This window comes from Tribolium castaneum, chromosome 5 (assembly GCF_031307605.1).
Source record: "Tribolium castaneum strain GA2 chromosome 5, icTriCast1.1, whole genome shotgun sequence".
NCBI lineage: Eukaryota > Metazoa > Arthropoda > Insecta > Coleoptera > Tenebrionidae > Tribolium > Tribolium castaneum.
The window spans coordinates 3,482,486-3,502,015 of record NC_087398.1 but is presented as its reverse complement, the minus strand read 5'-3'; the positions used below and the strand labels follow the sequence as shown (position 1 = coordinate 3,502,015).

Sequence of the window (19,530 nt, the reverse complement as noted above, 5' to 3'; positions counted from 1 at the left end):
GGCAGTTAAAGCCACGGAAGTTTGATACATTACGACCGGGAAAGCTTCCTAGTGCACACGGATTCACATTCCAGCTATTTGTTGGGTGAATTAATTCGCCCACGTAATGAACCTATCTGGGATTATCTCGAGTATTTAAACTTGAACTTATAAAAATGACGAATTGATCTAAAGCTGCGAAAAGTTCACTGTCCCGGCAAGCACTCGCTGACGTCAAAAATGCGAGCAATTTCTAAATTTCGCGGAGTCTTGCATGCTGTTTATTATCCTAGCGCGGGAATTTATTTATAAAAATTATGACCGACTTGAAAAAATCGGCGTTTTCGTGAAAAATATTTAAATTCCGAGTCAACGCTCCTGGCACCGAAATTTCGGAAAAATATTAACGAGCGCTGAGTCAGCGCGTCTCTGTCCCTTGCAAAATCATAAACACGGGATCGGTTCTGGCGCAAATTTTTCGCTAATTTATCTCGGATGCAGTAGGTTGAAAAATAGCCGCAGGGGTATGTGGGCCGTCTGTCTCCGGCATTCATTCACCGGCTGAAAACTGAAATAAGTCATTTGTGGAGTACGTCACATTTACAAACACTTTCAGGAACCACTTAGCCACCGTTTATTTTTATTTAGGCCCGGCCGACTTTTCGCAACCGACGTCCAAATAATTATTACTACACCGGTTTTATGGCCCTTTCGGGCCGTGTTTGAAACTTGTTAAACAATCTCGTTGGATAAATAAATAAATATATTAAAATTATTCTTGCGCAAGGACCAAAGTGAAACCGCGGAGGACAAACAGGGAGGGCGCCACACGAATGCTGCTTAACACGCCTCGAATTGCTTTCGAGAGGTTATGGTTTGTTTGTTTAACGAAAAATAAACACAGCCACTTTGGAAAATGATTTGTGGGGAAGGAGACTCCCGCTGGATAAACGCCGCGACTGGCTCCAAATTCAAACCGTTTTACAATTAGAAAACTAACAAAAAATCAATCTCGCTCACAAATGTTCCGATACATGTTAACTATTGCCATTTTTACTGGTGCTTTTTTCAGGTTTTCAATTTAATTGTGTTTGACTGTAATTTTTTAGTTCGAGTTTATTTAAATTTTTCTTATCCTAGCAACTAAACTTGCGAAAAATATCAATTCGATCTTGCACTGAATCCTGTGTTTTATTGATATTTTGTGTTTTGTTAAAGACGAAAGTACGATAATGTTGAGTTCTTCAAGATTTCGAGTTTTTTGTTTTATTTAAGCAGGTTTATTTAAGTTTTTAAAAATTCTAGATATTTCTATTTATTTGCCCTACTGAACTGTATTCAAATTAAGAAGAGAAAAAAAGGATCAATAGAAAAATTAAAAAAGAATAGCTAATCTGAAACTCAAAAGCCTGAAAATTACAAATCTGAAATAAAACCTACACACTTTAAAATATTGAAATATCAGAGCAACAATCTTACTTCAAAAGCATTTAGTTTAGGTTTTCGTGTTAGTCCTTATTTTTTTTAGTTCTTATGAATAACCTTGTTAGTAAACTTGCGTTTTTGTTTCTTAATTTCTCTCTTATTTTTTAGTTCAAAGAACTCGTATACATTTCAATGTTACTACATGTTAATAATTCTATCATAGCTCAAACATAGCTAAACACTATTAGATACAGGATATTTTAAATATTTTTGCAATTTATTATTATTATTATTATTATTATTATTATTATTATTATATTATTATTATTATTATTATTATTGATGAAAAAGGTTATGGGAAAGTATATGAAATGTTATACCCAAAAATGAGCTTCTCATTACAAAACTTGAACAAAAAAGGCCGTTCGTAATTTTGCGCGCATTGATTATTATATAAGTACAATAATGTTGGGTTTTTCAAAAGTTTGAATTTTGCTTTTTAGGTTTAATTTTTTGTTAAGATTTAATTGGAATTCTCCTGCCTACGAATTTTTAATTTTTAACATTTTTTTTTAGTTTTTCAGAATTTTAAGTACCTACTATAAGGTTTTTTTGCCTTAAGTAAGTGATTCGAATTCATCGGGTTTTAATTTGATTGTGTTTATTATTTGCCAATTTCCTTGGTTTAAAGTTAGTTTTTCAAAATTTTCTATATTTCTGCTTTGTTCTATTTTTTTTATTTGCTCTACTTCCTTGATCTTATACGTGTACAGACAAACTAAACTACAATGTTGTGTCTGAGGTAAAAGTTAAAAAGAGAAAAAGTCCAAGTGTCATAAACTCCTAATAAAAAGATTAAAAAAAGAATAATTAACGAAAAACATGAAAAATACAAATACAAATACAAGACAATCTTACCATGACTTGTAATTTTGCTCTTATTTTTTTAATTATTGCATCTTGATTGGGATTGAAGACTGAAATAACGAATTTCCTTCATTTCTTTATTTATTTAGCATATAGTTTTGGTCTTCGAGTTAGTCTTATATACTGTTTTTATTCTTATTTGGTAGTAAACTTGTGTTTTCATTTGTTAAATTCTCTATCATAGCTAATTATTATTATGTAAGTATAGAATGTTTAAAATCAAGGACCTACTTATTATTATATAGATGGAAAAAGGTTTAATACAAAAAATTTAACGTAAAAGATCGTTCTTTATTTTGCGAAGAATGTTCTAACAATGAATTTTGAAGATTGGCATTAAATTTTGTTTTATTTGAAATATGTTTTAGGTTTTTTAAGTTCTTCAGCTTCTTAGCAACATTTTCAACTCTTTTGACAATAGAATCCAAAATTAGAGAACGGTTATCATGACTTTCAAATTTTCAAAAACTGTTATGGGAACCGAACTTTTCCTTTCCCTCTTTTGTGTTCTTGCTTCTAATTATTCTAAAACGACTTTATTTATATGACGTTTAACTTTTTTTTGGAAAAAAAATAAATCAAAAGATGAAATGAAACATCTTTTATTAAAATGACCATGAATAAATTTACTAGTGGTGGCACTAAAAGTGGAACCCTGTTGTATTTTCTTATAAGTAGAGGTGCATTCTTGTTAGTAGCCCCGGCAGACACCAGACAATAATCTGATGTAATAATTTTTTTAAAGAAAAGAATACATTAACTTCCTTATTTTATTAAAAAAATTAGTAGTGACCAACAATTTAGTAATGACTCAGAAAACTCAAACGTTTTATTCTATTCTTGGTAACTTGTTCTCAATAATAGATATCCGAAGAAGAAGAAAAGAAACGTGCAAGTCAAAAAAAAAACAATTTTGACTGTTATTAAATTTTTCTAAGAGTAGTTGAATAGTTTTCTTTTTTAACTTACCAACAACAAAAGATTGTTTTCAAAAATAAACTTAATACAGACATACCTACCTCCATAACACCATGTCACAAATCAGTTGTCAATAATTTTAGCGATGACTTCAAAGAAACTTAGAAAGTAGAACCAGAAATTTCGTAAGATTTCTATAATATCTATAGTAAACTGCTCTTGCATACACAAAATCATGGACATATAATACTTGCAAGAGATGGGATATTCGAACAAGAAGTATATTTTTTGGAATAATTAACGCAAATTAGACCAGATCTGTTGGCACACTTATAATTTTTTTTGTGTCGTGGTGGTTGTGCCTGGATGAGCGGGCTTAGGACGGCCATGGGCTCGCCCATGTGGGTCCTTTGGTCCATATGTCCAGGTAAAGTGTGTCAGTGACATCACCGTTTTGAATAATTGCATCTGCATCTCACGATTTTAATGATTCCGTCGCTATTAAAACATGTGTTTCGAAGGTTGATCCAGTACATTAAACTCGGAGCACTATTTCGAGCCACTACTATCATTTGCGACAAATGGATTTTTACAATTCTGATGCGCCGCATGAAATACGGCCGACTGATGCCGACGAGATTTACGGCCACATTGCGAAATCTCAAATTTAAAGGCCACCGGCGAGGAAAACTTGGAAAAAATCCGCTGCAATTTTTCCGTGTGCTGCTGCTGCACGCATCTGCGAAGAGATGCGCTGACGGGTTTATGAGGTCGGCGAGATTGCTTTCCGCGTTCAGTTTTCCAAAATTGTAAACAATGCCGTTGGCGCCAGGAAATTTGCGCAAAATGTGCGAAAGAAATTATTTATAACCTTGGAATCGGTGACAGATGTGGCGAAGTGCGTTTTAGCGATTAGCCAACGACACCGTATTGTGGAAATGCATGACTGTTTCACTTCGTGGTGGGTTTTTTGGGTCAATTTTTGCCCCAGTACCCTTAGAGCCCATTAGGACGGGTCTATAAGAACAGGCAGCTAGGCACACGCTGTCTTGTGATATTTCCAGAGATCTAAAAATAGTGGCGTTGCAGCCGGCGATCGCCCCTCGACGGGGAAATCATGTTTCATAATGTTATCAAGCGGCGAAAGATCAATCGACTTCTTGTATTTCTAGAGTTAGTGGTGCGAACGTGATAAGTGCCACTTTGCAGCGGAAAATTTTCACCTATTTTTAAAGCGATTCTGACACGCTTTTTTCACTAGAATGGCATAACACCGAAACCACTTCTAACAAACGATGATTTGTTACGATCAAAATAAAACAGGACATTTGGAATACATAAATTTTTGACGGGAACTAGGGCTTTGTTTTGCAAAACATAAAGAGAAATTTTCTGACCTAAAAAAATATTTTTCTGAAATCGACTTCCTAAAATAACCCAAACAAGGTGTAATCTTGGTTTCTGAAAAAACGTAATGAACACTTCAGCACTGGATGAAGTTACTTTCTGATAAAAAATTCTATTTTAGTGTCCTGGCACACAAATAACTGTTCACTCGTATTTCAAAAGTTTGGGTTTCAAAAGTTTTGAATTTGTTGTTTTTTCATTTTTCTCCTTCATAAATACAGATTTATTGTATTGATTTTGTATAAAAATCATCTTTGCGAATTAAAATATCCTAAGAACGACTTTCTTGCGTTATCTCTCGATTTATTTCCCCGATTTTATTTTTCGGAGAAATTCGGAGGTCAGATAAAGATTGTTTTCCGACCGAAACTTTTCAACACTGAGAGGGCCTTATTGTCCATATACTTTCTAATAACTAAACTAATACTTTACACGCAAAATAATAGTTTTGATCATGGTTTCGATATTTTCAAGACAAGAACAAGACAAAAGCTCGTAATTATTTCAGGTCCAGACGAGAAAGAATCAAGAATTCTTGTTAAAAAATCTTAAAATTTTGATTCTTTCTAGGATTTGTGAGTTGTGGCTTTAATCATGTTGCTAAAAAGATGGCCATTATGCAGAAATTAAATTTAATAGTTAATTGCAATTAACTCTAACTTTGCGAATAAAATTTAGTTTTTTACATTTTATTAGTTTGAAGTGATATTAACTGTTTTTCTGAGCACATTTATTTAGCATTTTAGCATATTCTCATCATCACTTCCATTTTTTTCTAAATAAAACATTTATTTAATTATATTAGACGTCATAATTTTGTTAATTTATTTTGTATCTTCTGTTTCTGCATTAAATAAATAATAAAGGTTTTTACAAGTTTAACATTCACTACCTTCCATCTTCTTCATAGTTTTTTTAACACTCAGTTAGTTTAAAGGTTACAATTTTATGTCATTTTCTACGTATTATTTGAAAAACTATCTAAAACCACAGCTAATACCAGGTATTTTAAAATGATTCTCATCTAGTTAACTCTGAAATTAGATTACATGTAAAAAAATTGTGCCGCTCTACTGAAATGAATCCACCGTCAATAAATGTCAAAATTGTCAGTTAATTGCATTCAAAAGTTTCATTAAAAAAACACTTTTATTATCGAAGTTTTCCAAATTAGAAATTAATAAATTGAGAATGACAACATTCGCTGATTGAATGCCTGCCATTAGTTTTATAAAGCGGCATTTCTGATTTTTCATGAGAAAATCACAGGCGACTACATGAAAATTATTATAACACACCTTGTACTAATTGTAGATACGTTGATATAAAACAAGTGATTGCAGAAAAAAAAAGTTATTTCGTCTTTCCTCTTAATCCATTTCTTGGTAAAAGTTTTGAGCGTTTTCGCAGAATGAAGATTTTCTCTTCATTATATTAGAAATGAAGAAATTTTGAACTCTAAAGTTATTAGCAAAAATTTAAGTTGGTGGCAGTGGTAAATTGTGCAAATTGTTCGTGGGGAATTTCTAGGGACTTCAGTGTGACCAAACGTGTTGGAAAACTTTCATCACAGCGGTATTTATGGAAAGTGGCAAATAATTGAACCCGATCTTGAACCCATTGAAGAAATGCAAACAATTTTTCCTCCCTTTGTTAAAAAAGCGCATACATGTATATTACGAGCTATGTGGGTATGCAGGCATACATTAAAAATAATAATTTCTATTTCAATCTGTCCTCGTTTCTTTCCGCTCCATTATATCATCTCCCCATACCTGCCTTGCATTAATTTTTCCGTTCATTGTCTGCGCTAATCGCTCGGTCCCTCCCAACCTTGCTCTGTTTAAAATTTCCCCGTCGCTTCACCTTGAAAGAAAATCCAAAAATCGTGTCGCGTTTCCGATGTAAACAGAAAAATCGGCCGTCCCACCAAAATTGTCTCGCGCAACATCTGGAGAGAGCGGCTCGCAGCCAGCGCGCGTTATTTAGTCTGAGCTATAAATACAACTATCAATTAATTTAATGATGTTCAAAAGTCACCGAAACTTTTAAAAATGAGGTTATTTCACCGGAACGTTCAATTTATTTCGGCTCATTTTCAGCGAGAGAGGTGACTAAGCGTCGCTTCTTTGGCGATATTTTCGGCGTCGCGCGATTTGTCGACGTCCGAGCGGAGATTCACTCCGATCACGGCAAAATTAAAGCCGCAAAGGAATGGTATTACGGCCCTGCTAAGGGTGATTAAGCGGCCAGATGGGACGATGGGCTCGGAAAGGACCGAGCGCTGTCTGAGCCCGGTGGACGCGAGCCAAATGAATCACGGCGTCGCGACGCCAGGCGAACTGCCAACCGATTCTGGAGTGCACCTGGACGCGAAACGGGGGAGGCGAAAGGTGATTAAAAGCGGGAAAATGGCCAAAAGATGGGACTGATCATCCGGTCCACTTACACAAAATACGGACGCAAACTTTTCCATTTCGCCAAAGCAACAAGTGCAACACGCACTCCAAAAACAAACGCCAAAAACGCCCCAAAACTTTATGATCCATAAAATGATGTGGAAAATTGACGAATTTTTTATATTTATTAACAAGCAGTGTAAGTGTAAGAGCCCCGACAGAGAACATTTTTGAAATTAATTCTAAAAAACTCGATAAAAAAATTCTGAGAAACAAGAGGCGCTTCGTTTGATCTTAAACCTTTATCAGGAAAAGTAGAGTAGTGTTTTTGATCAAACCACAGTATTTTAGTATGTTATCTTTCATCCCAATAACACCAAAATCTCCAAAGGGTCTTATTAGTGGATCAGAAATAATTGAAAGCAAATATTTTTTATTTTAAAATTCATGAGATATTTTGTTACAACTGTTACAACTTGACAAAAAAAAATACATTTGGATAGACGGACGTTTAGGTAACTAATGTACCATCATCACCTACATTTAAAAATTATATAGATAGGTAATTTTCACATAGCTGTAACTGATGATATTACGATAGTTACCGAAACGTCTGTCTGTTCAAATGTAAAAATTAAAAAAAAACGATTAGATGAGAATCATTTAAGAACACAATATAAAATATCCTGTTCATGCTTCATTTCAATTTATAAAATTAATTTAGATTTCTTGATGTCAGTTTTCTTACAAGCGTAATTGGCGCAGTCAGCAGGATACACCTCTTCTGAAAATTCGAACGATTTAACGTGTAATCTGAAGGCTCTAGGGAGTCGACAGTGGAAGAAGTTTTATTTCCTTTTTAACGAGAAATTAAACTAGATTCCATGGTAGAAAAAAATAGCATTTCCCAAGATTATGCGAGTAAAAGCCAATTTAAAGGGTGTTTAAGTGATGCCATAACAAAGGAAAAAATGAAAATAAAATATTTTTGTTGTATTTATTTAAGGTAACACATTTTAAAAACTAGCAGAAAACGCATCAAGGTTTTCCTTTTGTCCTATATGGATGCAAAAACATTAGAAACCTTCCCGTAAAAAAACTGTGACTGGAATATGAATTTCTTATTTAAACAAAAATAATTTTATACAGTGTTGGTTAAAAGTCTAGAACAAAAAATCTTATTTTTTTGGCGAAGTTATGAAAAAAATCCTAGATTTTTCGTTGTGTCTAATCTTTTTTACCCTAAATTTTTCTTAATATAACTCCGAGTAGTATGTTTATGTTTTTTATTCGTTCAGTGGCGTAGATGTGGAGGTTCACAAATATTTTTTATAGTACAAATTAAGCCATTAACAAAGTGCTAGACTCATATTTGAGCCTGTGATTAAAAAGACTTTGTTGTTTTTGATCTACAGAATACAGGAAACCAGACGTATTTTTTACGTGTTTGCCGTAAGAAAATTATTATGAAAGAGAAACTGTCATAAATAATGTAAGCATGTTCTGCTGAAATTAAAGTCTTTCTGAAAAAAAAAATGTTTTACGTTCGTTAACAACTGAAAAAAACAACTTTTTAATCTTATTTTCATATTTTTATACATAGTATTTTACCATTCATTCATCTTTTAAAACTCTATTTTGGCGTAATTTCTGAAAGTAGCAAAATTAGAAAAGTGTCATCCACATATAAAAAAATCTATTTTAACATAGATTATTTTGGTATACAGGATGTTTGCTGTAGTTGTAAAAATAGGTTCAGCAATATTTAGGAACAAGTTAACAAAAAGACCTGTATGACGTAAAAAGTCATAAGATATTTAGGATGTATATAGTAGCCAAGATTTTTTTTACTTTACTCGCACACACTTGTAAAAAATAACACAAGTAGGTAGGTATGAGTACATCACACTTTTTTAAATCCAGAGTGAATGAGTTATTCATTAATTCACACAAAGACTATCTTCTGTAAAATCACCACTTTAGTGGAATCTCTACAGACAACCTTTTTTGTGAGTTAATCCCTGGGATTCTTATTAGAATACGTCACAGTTGTTTTTTAAAAATTGTAATTCAAAATTTTCAAAAAAAAAATTTTCGCTGTTCCTGCTCCAAGTCTTCAGTACGCCTTTTTAGTTTTTTACCAGAAAAATTTTAGTTTAATTTTTGTAAAGTACTAATCGTGGAATTAATAAATTGTAAGGAGATGCCACTGAGGAAATAATTTTTGCACAAATAACTTTCCCGAAAACTTGGATCTATAAAAAAAGGCAGTTTCCCCTTGAGTTATCCGCAGATCCAAGCTTTTGTGCGGTCAGTTGGTATAATTTTTTATGCAGAAAAATGCCGAAAAGGGCATTTTCCTGTGTTGGTCCTCCGTGGGCTTTGTTTTATTTGCGGGCGCCTGTTGTATATTCGTGTCGGTGCTAGTTAACATTCTCCCGTGTCCATCGGTTGATTTACGTCTTTTCGGCATCTTTTCCAAAAATGCGTCCTTCTAGTCGTTCGCGGGGAATCCGTCTCAGCTTCTCGGAATGCATTTTGAAGAGTTCGAACGCGTGCTGAATATTAACTTGGAAACAATGCCGTGGAATTCGCTAATAGTTTCGGGCAAACATGCCGAAAAATACGGTCCGGGATGCTCCACCGGATTATTGTATTTTAATTTCCGTCGAGCGGGTGTAATAGATGGTGGCCGTGCGCTGATTTTTTCCTTTCTTCGCGGCTTATTTATGACGATCACGTTCCAACTAGACGAAGGCCAGACGATCTACAGTTATCCGAAAGGAATTTCGGAAATTTCGGCAAACAAAGCGAATTTTCGCGGCCGAAAATGGCGACGAGGCCGGGACGAGGTATTTCGGTAGCACAGGTAAATGCAAGCGAGAAGTGGAGTAAGGACTTGTATAAATAGGATTTCTCCAGTGGCGTGCCCGAAAAATAAACAACGACTAACCCAATTTTTTAAGGGGCTAAGTTTAGGTGGCACCTGTTGGACGCCGAGTCCAACAAAAACTCATAAAAAAATATTTTTATTTGCGTGATTTGTGAAAAAATAAGGGAAAATTTGCGCCGGCTCTACAAAACACCACATGCACAACAACTGAAAAAGTTGAACTCGGTTTTGCCAAGATATTATTTCACAAGAAATTTAAATTTAGTGCTGTTCACAGTTCAGGATAATTCGGTACACATTTGTTTGCCTTTGAGGTCCGGCAGTGGTAATCGGCAAAAGCAAGGAAAATAAGAAAAATGGAACATTAAAGAGCTTAGCACGTTTTTTGCACAAACAAACTGGTGTTCCAGAAATCGAAATATTCCGGACTTGATTGAAAACTGATTCTTGTGGAAAAGTTTCTCCTGACTTCAGATGCAAAGGTCGTTTTTTGATTTAAAATTAGCTTCATTATGGAAAAGTAGTTTTAATAAAAAAATTGAAAAACTACGACTGGGCAAATTTTATTTTTACGTCCTCATATCTCCTTCCTGGAGGTAGTTAGAATTTTTTTTAGAAAAAGAATGAAAACAGAGAATTACAGTTTACTTTTGAATGAAAATATGAGTTTTTGTATTTAACTCAAACAATTCGTGTTTTTAGGTTTGACGTCGAAACAAATTTGGTTTGGATTAGTTTATGTTAGATTTATCAAACTGTTATGTGGAAATTATAATTTTCAGCAAAAATTGCTGACTTCTCATTGTGGTTAAATTTTTTATAAAAAAATACTAAAAAGTTGAAAGAAACTAAAAGATCGTGAGATTGAAATTGTGAAGAACTAAGTGAAAAACTGAAAAAACTATAGAACTAGAAAAGAGAAAAACTAATAAATTGAAACACTTATATTCTAAATAAAAAACCAATTCACTAAGTGACTGAAAAGCTGAAATACTAAAAAAAAACTAAAAAACAGAAAGCTTGAAATTGTGTAGAACTAACAGAAAAATAAATGAGCGAAAAATTCAAAAAAAAAATTTATCACCACAAAGTTAGAACATTTATGAAACTGTAAAACAGAAAATAAAACTGTGAAAAATTTAAGAAGTAAAAATAAAATACCAGGAAAATAATAAACTATAAAACTGATATACTTACTGAGAAACTTAATAACTGTGATGGAAACATTAAAAAACTATACGATTGAAAGACTGGATGCCCGAGGAACAAAAAATCTCTAAATGTGAAATTAAAAAATCTGATGTAAATATTAATAAAAAACTGAATAAATGTATTATTTAAAATAAGAAACTTTAGGATGTTTAAAACACGTTTAGGATACGGGAAGTTGGTCGGTATAGGAATTTAAGAGAAATAAAAATTGTGTCAAATATTTCTAACGAAGCAGGTTTATTTCGAGTTTCAAGAAAAGTCCTCAAAAATTACGGGTTAGGGAAGTTTTTTAAAATCCGGTCTTTAATAATGAATAATAACGATTTGATAACAAAAATATTGATTTATGGATCGGTTTAGAAGAACGTCATTAATTTAATCCGCAAGTAAATGCCTGATTAACTGATGACGTGACCAAATTGAACCAATCAGAAGCTCTCATTCACAAAGTTAACTTTTAACAGCTTATAAACTAAATTAAAAAAAATAACAAGAACATTTTTTTGGTTGGGTCCAGGTGATCCCTAAATTGATGGGAATAATCAAGAATTTTGTTGTAACATTTCCTTTGAACTTTTGCAGCTCCGAAGCCTGTCAGGATCAACGAGAGCGCCTGCCACGCCAGGCACCGAAAATACACGTGTAGAGTCGAGGGATTCCCCTTGCCCACAGTCCAGTGGAAGCACAACAACACGATCCTCCACAACAGGGACCGCGTCCGCATCATTCAGAAAAAGTAGGTAAAGTTACTTCCCGTTTCGGGAGCTTCTCGCTTTGTAAAACCCCATGAAAAACCCGATTTTAATTGGCATTTTTTCCCGCTGTGTCGTCGCAGTGAGGGGAACGATAGGTGAGTGGATGAGTGAGCCGAGCCACCTCATGATGAAATTATATCGCTTGCATGCGCTTTTGCTTCCGCTTTGCTCCTTCCAAAGGTGATTCTTGCGTTTTCCAGGCGAAAAAGTATTCTGGTGGTCGACAAACGCTCGGATACGGGACAGTACACCTGTGTGGCGATTGCAGCGACTGGAGAGGAGGTTTCCTATGTCGTCCGCCGCAACTCGTCGCCGTCGAAGTCCAAGACACACAACTCCAAGCACAAAATGCACTCGACCTCCAGGCCCAAGACGCACAGGATCTTCAGGCCCAACACACACACGACCTCCGGGCCTTTACAGACACCTGGTACCTATACAAGCGATATAGATTTAGCGACACCAGCGCCTGATAGTGAGTTCGCGGGATACACTTGCTTTAGCTGTACTCACGAAAAAATCAACAACTTATCAGAAACAGTCTCATCTATTTAGTTAAATCGACACAGCAGAACGAACTAAATTTACCTTTTTCTACACAAACACAATATAACAAATTAAAATTGCCTTTTTATCCTACAAAGGATGTTACAAAACAATTTGATCAAATTTCGCGCTGATAAACTGTTTTCAAAGCTGTATCCATACTTTTTTTAATTGGCGGTATTAGATAAAGTGTAGACTGCAGTTGTGTTTTCAACCTAAAATTAAAAAGCAGCGAACTTCGGATGCACCAAAAAGTACAATATTATACAATAAATAAGAATAAAATTTGCAGTCATTTCTTAGTTTTTTAGTTTCTCACAGTTATAATTTAATAATTAGGTGCTGTATGTATAGTTAAAACATTAACTACCAGAAAAAATCAAGTCCTACTCTAAGACAAAAAAATAATTAATAAGATGAGCCGGAAAAACAGGCCAAACTTTTCTAATCGAACCTAAAATTGTCCATTTTTTAGCAAATGCGAGACAAATATTTCAGCAAAACCCAAGTAACTTTAAAATTTCTACTACAAAGATTCGAATTGAGAGTTTAGATACATTTGAAATAATAATTATGTAATTTAGCACAAATCGTAGTACGCAAGATTACTAAAAATACTACTGGCACTTTTCTCATGTTTTCATAGGTTTTTTACCCAGGACAGGTTTTTCGATGTCTTGTCCTGTTGTACGTTTATGTCCTGCTTTTTCATAAACAAACCCAAATGTCCCGATTTTGAGATTTTACTCGGAATAAAGGCATTTTATTCAGAAAATAAATATGCATTTATAAATTGAATCTAATACAGAATAATAAGATGTTTCGCTAAAATACTAGAAAGTTTTTCATCATCCTTAAAATGATCTTTAATTTTATGTCAATATGTATTTTACATTTTATATTTTCATTATCATTAACATCTTAATTTTGAGATTTCTGAAGTTGGTCTCTTTAACTTCCAAAAGTTTTCGAGACCATTGTTTTATTTATCGGTCATTTTCAACGGAATAAATCAAAAAAACTTTGTCGTATAACTGATTACATCAACTCTAAGTATCTTCTTTCACGCAATTTTAAAAGGTTTGCACCTAATGTACGGACCTGAAGGACATAGATATTCTACTGTTCTTCACAGCTACTCTTCGTTAAAAGTTTTTTGCGCAAAATTAATGTTATTTATTCATTAACGTAGATAACATTGTGATTCTGCTAATGAACATTTTTAAAATCTGTCTAGTTTTTACCTTTTATCTTCGTTGTAAAAGTTGGTCAACACATTATTATTGTCACATAACATCAAGAAATATTAAGAACTTAGAAGTATCTAATAAAAACAAGCACCATATGAAATAAAGAATATAGAGTCACATTTCCTGCAATACGATGTTACAGAAAAAATTGTGCCTAGAGTTAGGGTAGGTAAAAGTATTCTAATGTTTTATAAAGGCGTTTCAAAGCTACTTAGTTACTTTACTAATGAACCAGAAATACAAACCAAATCGTACCTACCATTTTTTATAGTTCGTCCAAGCTGGGTATTTTTGCAATAATAGTTAAAATTAACTCTCAATAATTATAGACGGCTCCATTCCAGAAGTAAGTAATTTTTTTTCAACTTTTTGGAAAATTTTTGACCCACTCGTTAATTATCTAAAGGCCGAATTTTTACAGCCCTTAGAACTCAAAGCCTTTTACAGCCTTATTTTGGAAAAAAAACGTCAAAAAATTGTTTTGTTTCTGGAAAACTTTTGACCCACTCGTTATTTATCTAGAAGTCGAATTTTCACAGCTTTTAGAACTGAAAGTCTTTTTTACAGCCTTATTTTGATAAAAAATATTGTCAACAAATTGTTTATTTTTGTAAAATAATGTCAAAAAAAACGAAGGCACGTAAAAAAGCACGTACTTGCGCTTAATTAGTTATTTATTAGATTTAATTTGTCGCTCGACTTATAATAATACGATTAGTGATTGGCACAAGCGCAAAAAGGCGCGAGCAAAGTGTTTGGTCCTTTAATGCGCGCTCGGCTGCCAAAAGTGCATCGCATCGCGAAAAATCCGTGAATAATAATCTCGTCAAGCGCCACCCGTATTACACAATCCTATTGGCACTTTGACAGGTCGTACACACTCCCATAAACAAAATCGGTCGTGTGTACGTTGCCAAAACGCTGCTTTCCTAACGCTGGGTCATCTAACGCTTTTATGTAATCGCGCGAATTTTCTGGTTGCAGGAGAACCCTGCAAGGAAGACATGCGAGAGAACTTTTGTCATAATGGGGGCACTTGCTTTGCCACGAGAATCACAGGCGGCAAAGTACCGAATTCCTATGATTGTGTGTAAGTATTAAGGCGGCGGACGGACAACACCGCCGACAGATGGCGCCAAGCGCCGCCGCCGGCTCGAATTACACGGACTTTTCTGGTTTCAGGTGTCCTCCCGGGTACACGGGTCATAGATGTGAGGGGAAAATGTCCGATCAATCCAGTAGGTATCGACAGACACCTATATTCACTTGTAAGATAGGCCTCTTTACGAAATACGATGATTGCTAGAGAAATTATTCCATTTTTACGAGATGAGAGTTCGTGCTAGACTTGCGTCCGGGAATTAAGCGATTTTTAGTGGATTTTTTAACATCGACGCTGTGTAAATTAACTTGTTACCGTTTGTACATACACCTATGAGGGATGAAAAAAACTCCACTGTATATTTGTAAACTATCCTAATGTATAAGACTGTTGAAAAGCGTACGTTTCTTCTGTTTTTTTGGACAGTCATCGAGCAACCACTAGATAAATAAATGTCCACAATGATCTACGTGGAGTTTCACAGCGTGAACAGAGTTTCATGACTAGAAGTGACGAGCAAGCCGTAGATTATTATCGACATTCATTTACCCACTTTATACCTGATATCGAATTCGTCTAATAAATTTGACCGAAACTCGATTTGGATTTCAGGTAAAAAGCAATGTACCTATAAATATCAGGGACCGACATTTTACTTAATTTTTGTATAAAGTCATGTAGATATATTTATTTATTACATCTATACTCACAACAAAATCTTAAGAATCTTTATTACAAATTCTAAAAAAATAAAAAAATTGTTGTAAACTTATTAATAAACGATGAAAGGAAGGACGTAGTTTTTTTACTATTGGTTTGACCCTATCTGGTACATTGGGGGACAAAAGGACTCTCTATTGGATAAAAAATTATAAAATTAGGTATGTAATCAATTTTGCCTGCTCTCTGTATTAACCAATTCTTTAATAACTGTTTACTAATAACTCTCGAAATTTAATCGACTGTTAGATTTGTTGTGAGTTTCAGATGTCTCTAACTCGCATGTCCCTCTCAAATAGCAATACGTAGACGTAAACCTTAACACAAACCTCTCAACTACCGGGGAAAAACCGACTCTTGTACACGTTCCCTTTTATGTTTCAGGCAAAAAAGCGACCGATTCGGTAAGGTAGTGTTGACTTTGCACGTTTTCGCACTAACACTGTGTAGTTTAGAGGGTGTGTGGTTTCGAAACTCCAGTTGCTAATCACTCAGTAATAATTGTTTGATTTGTTCCAGTATTGTGAGGGAGCGGAAAAGAGCGACAAGGCTGGATAACCCTATACCAAAGAAAATTGCATTACAGAGGATGTAGATACTCGTTTAATTTATTTGATTTGGAGAAAAACGCACAATGTAGTAGTCGATGTGTAATAATTTTTTTATCATGTTAGCAACAATGTTATGTAAATCTCAGTGTTGTTAAAGATACTCGCATATTGTGATAACGATAAATGGCGCTATTAGTTGAGTGAAAACTTAGAAGTTTAGGTCGAAATCTCGAACCATTTGTCGTGACTGTAGTTAAGTTTTATATGCTTGAAAAATAAAAGAAATGTTACTTCTTTTATAAACTTTATTAATTATAAATATATTTAAATAAACGCAGAAAACGTTATCTTTGAGTGAGTTTGCCCCAAGTCCTAGAATACTTCAATGAAGGTTGTTACCTTCAAGTCAATAAAAAAACACAAATGTAAAATCATAATCCTTTTTTTCGATCATTGGTGTTGGAATAAAAATCTTCTGTGTAAAAAAATGTAAATTTATTAAACACACTGAACGCAAAAATCGCTTCCACTTTACACTTAAACCTAGTCCTCATTCTTATAGGTAACGACAGTATCCATCTTATGTAAATTGGTTGAAAAGGACCGCATTTTAACCGACTGTGCATTTTTTACATGGGCTGCTTGGGCCTCAGTCCACTCTCCCGGCAAATCAACATCACTTTTGGTATAAATTTGAATATCAAAGCTACATAAACAGTCCAATAAAGGCAAATAGGCGACCGACGACGCGATTTGTTTCAACACGTCCCTAATCTCGTTTTTAATAGTTTTTAACGGTTTTTCCGACACGGCCCCCCCAGGTTCATCCGCATTCCCCTCATACTCAACATAAAAATCCCAACGTTCCATAACCTCCCGCGTTTTCACGTTCGTTATGATCATTGCAACCCTCGTAACGCACCTTTGTAGTAACCACTCTAAAAATAATACAAAACTAGTCAAAAAAAACTCGCCGGTAACCCAAACCTTTTAATTGCGATAAAGTCGTCGAGAGAAACTCCTTGATCTTGTTGTCGGTAGACATGAGAATCGTCAGACCGTAGTTTTCCACACTTTGAAAGTTCTCGGGTGGGTACAGCCCCCGTTGGAACAAAATCGAGTTGATTCCGAAATCTGCAAGACAGCCATAACCTCATTTTATACAATTGGGGGCAAAATTACTCAAGTAATCGCAAACGATTTCGGCGGAGCCTTTCAGAGTGATCGCTGATTTGTTTTTTGGAGCCACTGCGGCCATTGCGGGGCTGTCTTAACACACACAGATAATTTAGCGGCAAAAAAAGTAACGGTAAAAAGTGAATTCAAACTTTCAAAACTGTCAAACGTCAAGTGGCAGGTTTGCCAATCTCAGCGGATGTAAACAATTTCGAGAACCTTTCCAGAATTTCTACCGGGAAGAGAAATTCGCTGTGTTCCAGAATTTTCCAGGATAACTGTTATGGAAAATTACGCAATGATTTACTAATTTATCGCCAAAAGAACGTTGCTAGATAGGAACCCCAATAAATGACTAAAATTGAGAATGAGACGACAAAAAAATATAAGAATGAATCATCTTTTGCACCCTTTTGACTATTTTTCTAAAAGAATATCTTTGTTTTTTATACTGTTAGGGCGAAAATAATCATTATTATGCATTCTCAATCGAAAATAGATGGAAATCATCCACGAATTTGTTGGAAAAACTAATTTTTGTTAAACCCACGTGTTTTTTTCATAAAACGTTGCTTAACCGATTTATGAGGGAAACAAGGGCAGTAAGACATTTTATAAATTAATTTCCATCTAAATTCAATCAGATTTAGCCCCAAAATTTGCCATTAAACAAAAAGTTTAAAAAATTGGATAATATCTGTTGAATTCACCGTTTTCATCTTTTTTCGTCACGAATTATAACCATTCGCACCCAATTTTTATCAAATCAAATGATATGAATTCGTAGAATTGTAAGGGATGCTTGGGAGGTCCGAATGGTTAGTGTGTGTGAGGGCTTTTAGGGCGAGTGTGAAAGATGGGAAACATGTGTTAAAGATGAATGCCGAATGTCTGGATTTTTAGAAAATAAGTTAGTCTGTAACTGGCTTTTGTAGAGTAAAGTAAAATTAAAAGGTCCTGTTGAGAAGATCGTAGTTTATTTACCCTATAATCCTGACGTAATAAATTATAAACTATAACAATTTATCAGAAGTGGGATCGTGAAAAAAAAAATTATTCGTGGAGACTTAGTTTGGTTTTATTAGTGTTAGTTTGTTAGTGGTCAAAGAAATAAAGGAAAATGACGGACGATAAGAATAAAGAAAGCCCGAAGGAAATCATCCCTCAATCAGGACAGGAATTTTTGAACTTAGAGACAATTTTACAATTAGTGAAGGCAGCGGTGAGCGAAGCGTTACAGGCTCAGACAGGGACAGTGGCGGCGGCGGCGGCGGCGGCGGTTGACCAGGAGGTAGCAGGGTCGCCAGACATACAGGAGTTGTCCAGAGATAAGGAGGCGTCGGGGACGCTGGGGTCGTCTGGAAACGGGGTGGTGTCGGAGACAAGTGGCCTGCAGAACAGTCTTCCGTTGGGCCGGGTGGAGGCGCCTGGGGCGTCGAGAAACATGGGGTATTGCGTAATGCCCGATTTAACGCAAAGTTTACGCGTATTCAATGGAAAAGGAGGTGCATCAGACGCATTACAGTGGTTACAGGACATCAAAACCATGGCGGGACGTCAATTTTGGGGTGATGCAATTTTGTTGGAGGTGGCGCGTCAACACCTCGTAGATAGCGCGTTGTTGTGGTATCGATATCACCAGGATACCTTAACAACGTGGGCAGCGTTTGAGATGCGATTCCGCGAAAATTATACGGATCGAAGAACGCTCGCCGAAAGGTTTAGAGAGATGTCGGAGAGAAAACAAAGAACCAGTGAAAGCGCGGAAGATTATTTTTACGCAAAAATGGCGATGTGTCGCGATTTAAAATTGTCGTTCGCGGAAACGAAAGAAATGCTGCTCACGGGGTTGAAGTCCAGGGAAGTTGCGAGATCTCTGCTGACTGTTCGACACGACGATGAGTGGCAGCTTCTTCGTGATTTGAGGAACAATGAACGGTTGGATTTAATTTCGGTTCCAGAGAGGCGTATTTTGCCAGAGAAGAGAAAGTGTTTTCGCTGTGGAGCAGAGGGCCACATTTCTAAAAACTGTAACACTCCGAGAGTGGAAAATAACACCAAATGTTTTCCGTGTTTTAAGTGCGGGAAAATGGGACACTTCGCGCGCGAGTGCCAAGTACCGGGTCGCGATTCGCGAGAAAGACAAGTAGTAGGGCGAAACGAAAATTCGCAACGGGGTGCTACTGCAAACGAAGTGGCGGCGCAAGTAAAGACAATAAATGCTCAGTCGGACAATCTAAAGTATTTTAAGGACGTGAAAATTAACGGGG

General features: G+C 35.2%; 2 protein-coding genes across 6 annotated transcripts in view; one reads left to right on the top strand and one right to left on the bottom strand.

The window, feature by feature from the left end:
* Positions 1 to 16,431, top strand: part of LOC103313241 (protein vein) — a 30,218-nt gene extending 13,787 nt beyond the window's left edge. The window contains exons 2-8 of one of the 5 annotated variants that reach the window (XM_015980169.2): positions 11,743 to 11,896; positions 11,996 to 12,010; positions 12,116 to 12,390; positions 14,696 to 14,801; positions 14,894 to 14,949; positions 15,918 to 15,937; positions 16,053 to 16,431. In XM_015980169.2, the coding sequence (XP_015835655.1) occupies positions 11,743 to 11,896; positions 11,996 to 12,010; positions 12,116 to 12,390; positions 14,696 to 14,801; positions 14,894 to 14,949; positions 15,918 to 15,937; positions 16,053 to 16,091 (665 nt within the window). In that variant the 3' untranslated portion in view covers positions 16,092 to 16,431. Of the gene's footprint in view, positions 1 to 11,742; positions 11,897 to 11,995; positions 12,011 to 12,115; positions 12,391 to 14,695; positions 14,802 to 14,893; positions 15,606 to 15,917; positions 15,938 to 16,052 lie in introns of those variants that run through there. The other 4 variants (XM_015980172.2, XM_015980168.2, XM_015980170.2 and 1 more) reach the window with 4 other exon arrangements.
* Positions 16,432 to 16,557: 126 nt separating this feature from the next.
* mad2 lies at positions 16,558 to 17,448 on the bottom strand. The gene is made up of 3 exons (XM_962653.4): positions 17,267 to 17,448; positions 17,072 to 17,218; positions 16,558 to 17,022 (listed from the first exon to the last, which is right to left on the bottom strand). Exons 1-3 carry the CDS (start codon positions 17,340 to 17,342, stop codon positions 16,628 to 16,630), a joined length of 618 nt encoding a protein of 205 aa, XP_967746.1. The 5' UTR covers positions 17,343 to 17,448; the 3' UTR covers positions 16,558 to 16,627.
* Between the last annotated feature and the right edge of the window lie 2,082 nt (positions 17,449 to 19,530).

Excerpts from the sequence above, each read along its gene's own strand:
- mad2 (XM_962653.4), bottom strand. The coding sequence starts at position 17,342 with ATGGCCGCAGTGGCTCCAAAAAACAAATCAGCGATCACTCTGAAAGGC. Across the intron at positions 17,219-17,266 it reads AATCGTTTGCGATTACTTGA|ATTTCGGAATCAACTCGATT; the intron begins GTAATTTTGCCC and ends GCTGTCTTGCAG. Across the intron at positions 17,023-17,071 it reads GACTTTATCGCAATTAAAAG|AGTGGTTACTACAAAGGTGC; the intron begins GTTTGGGTTACC and ends TATTATTTTTAG.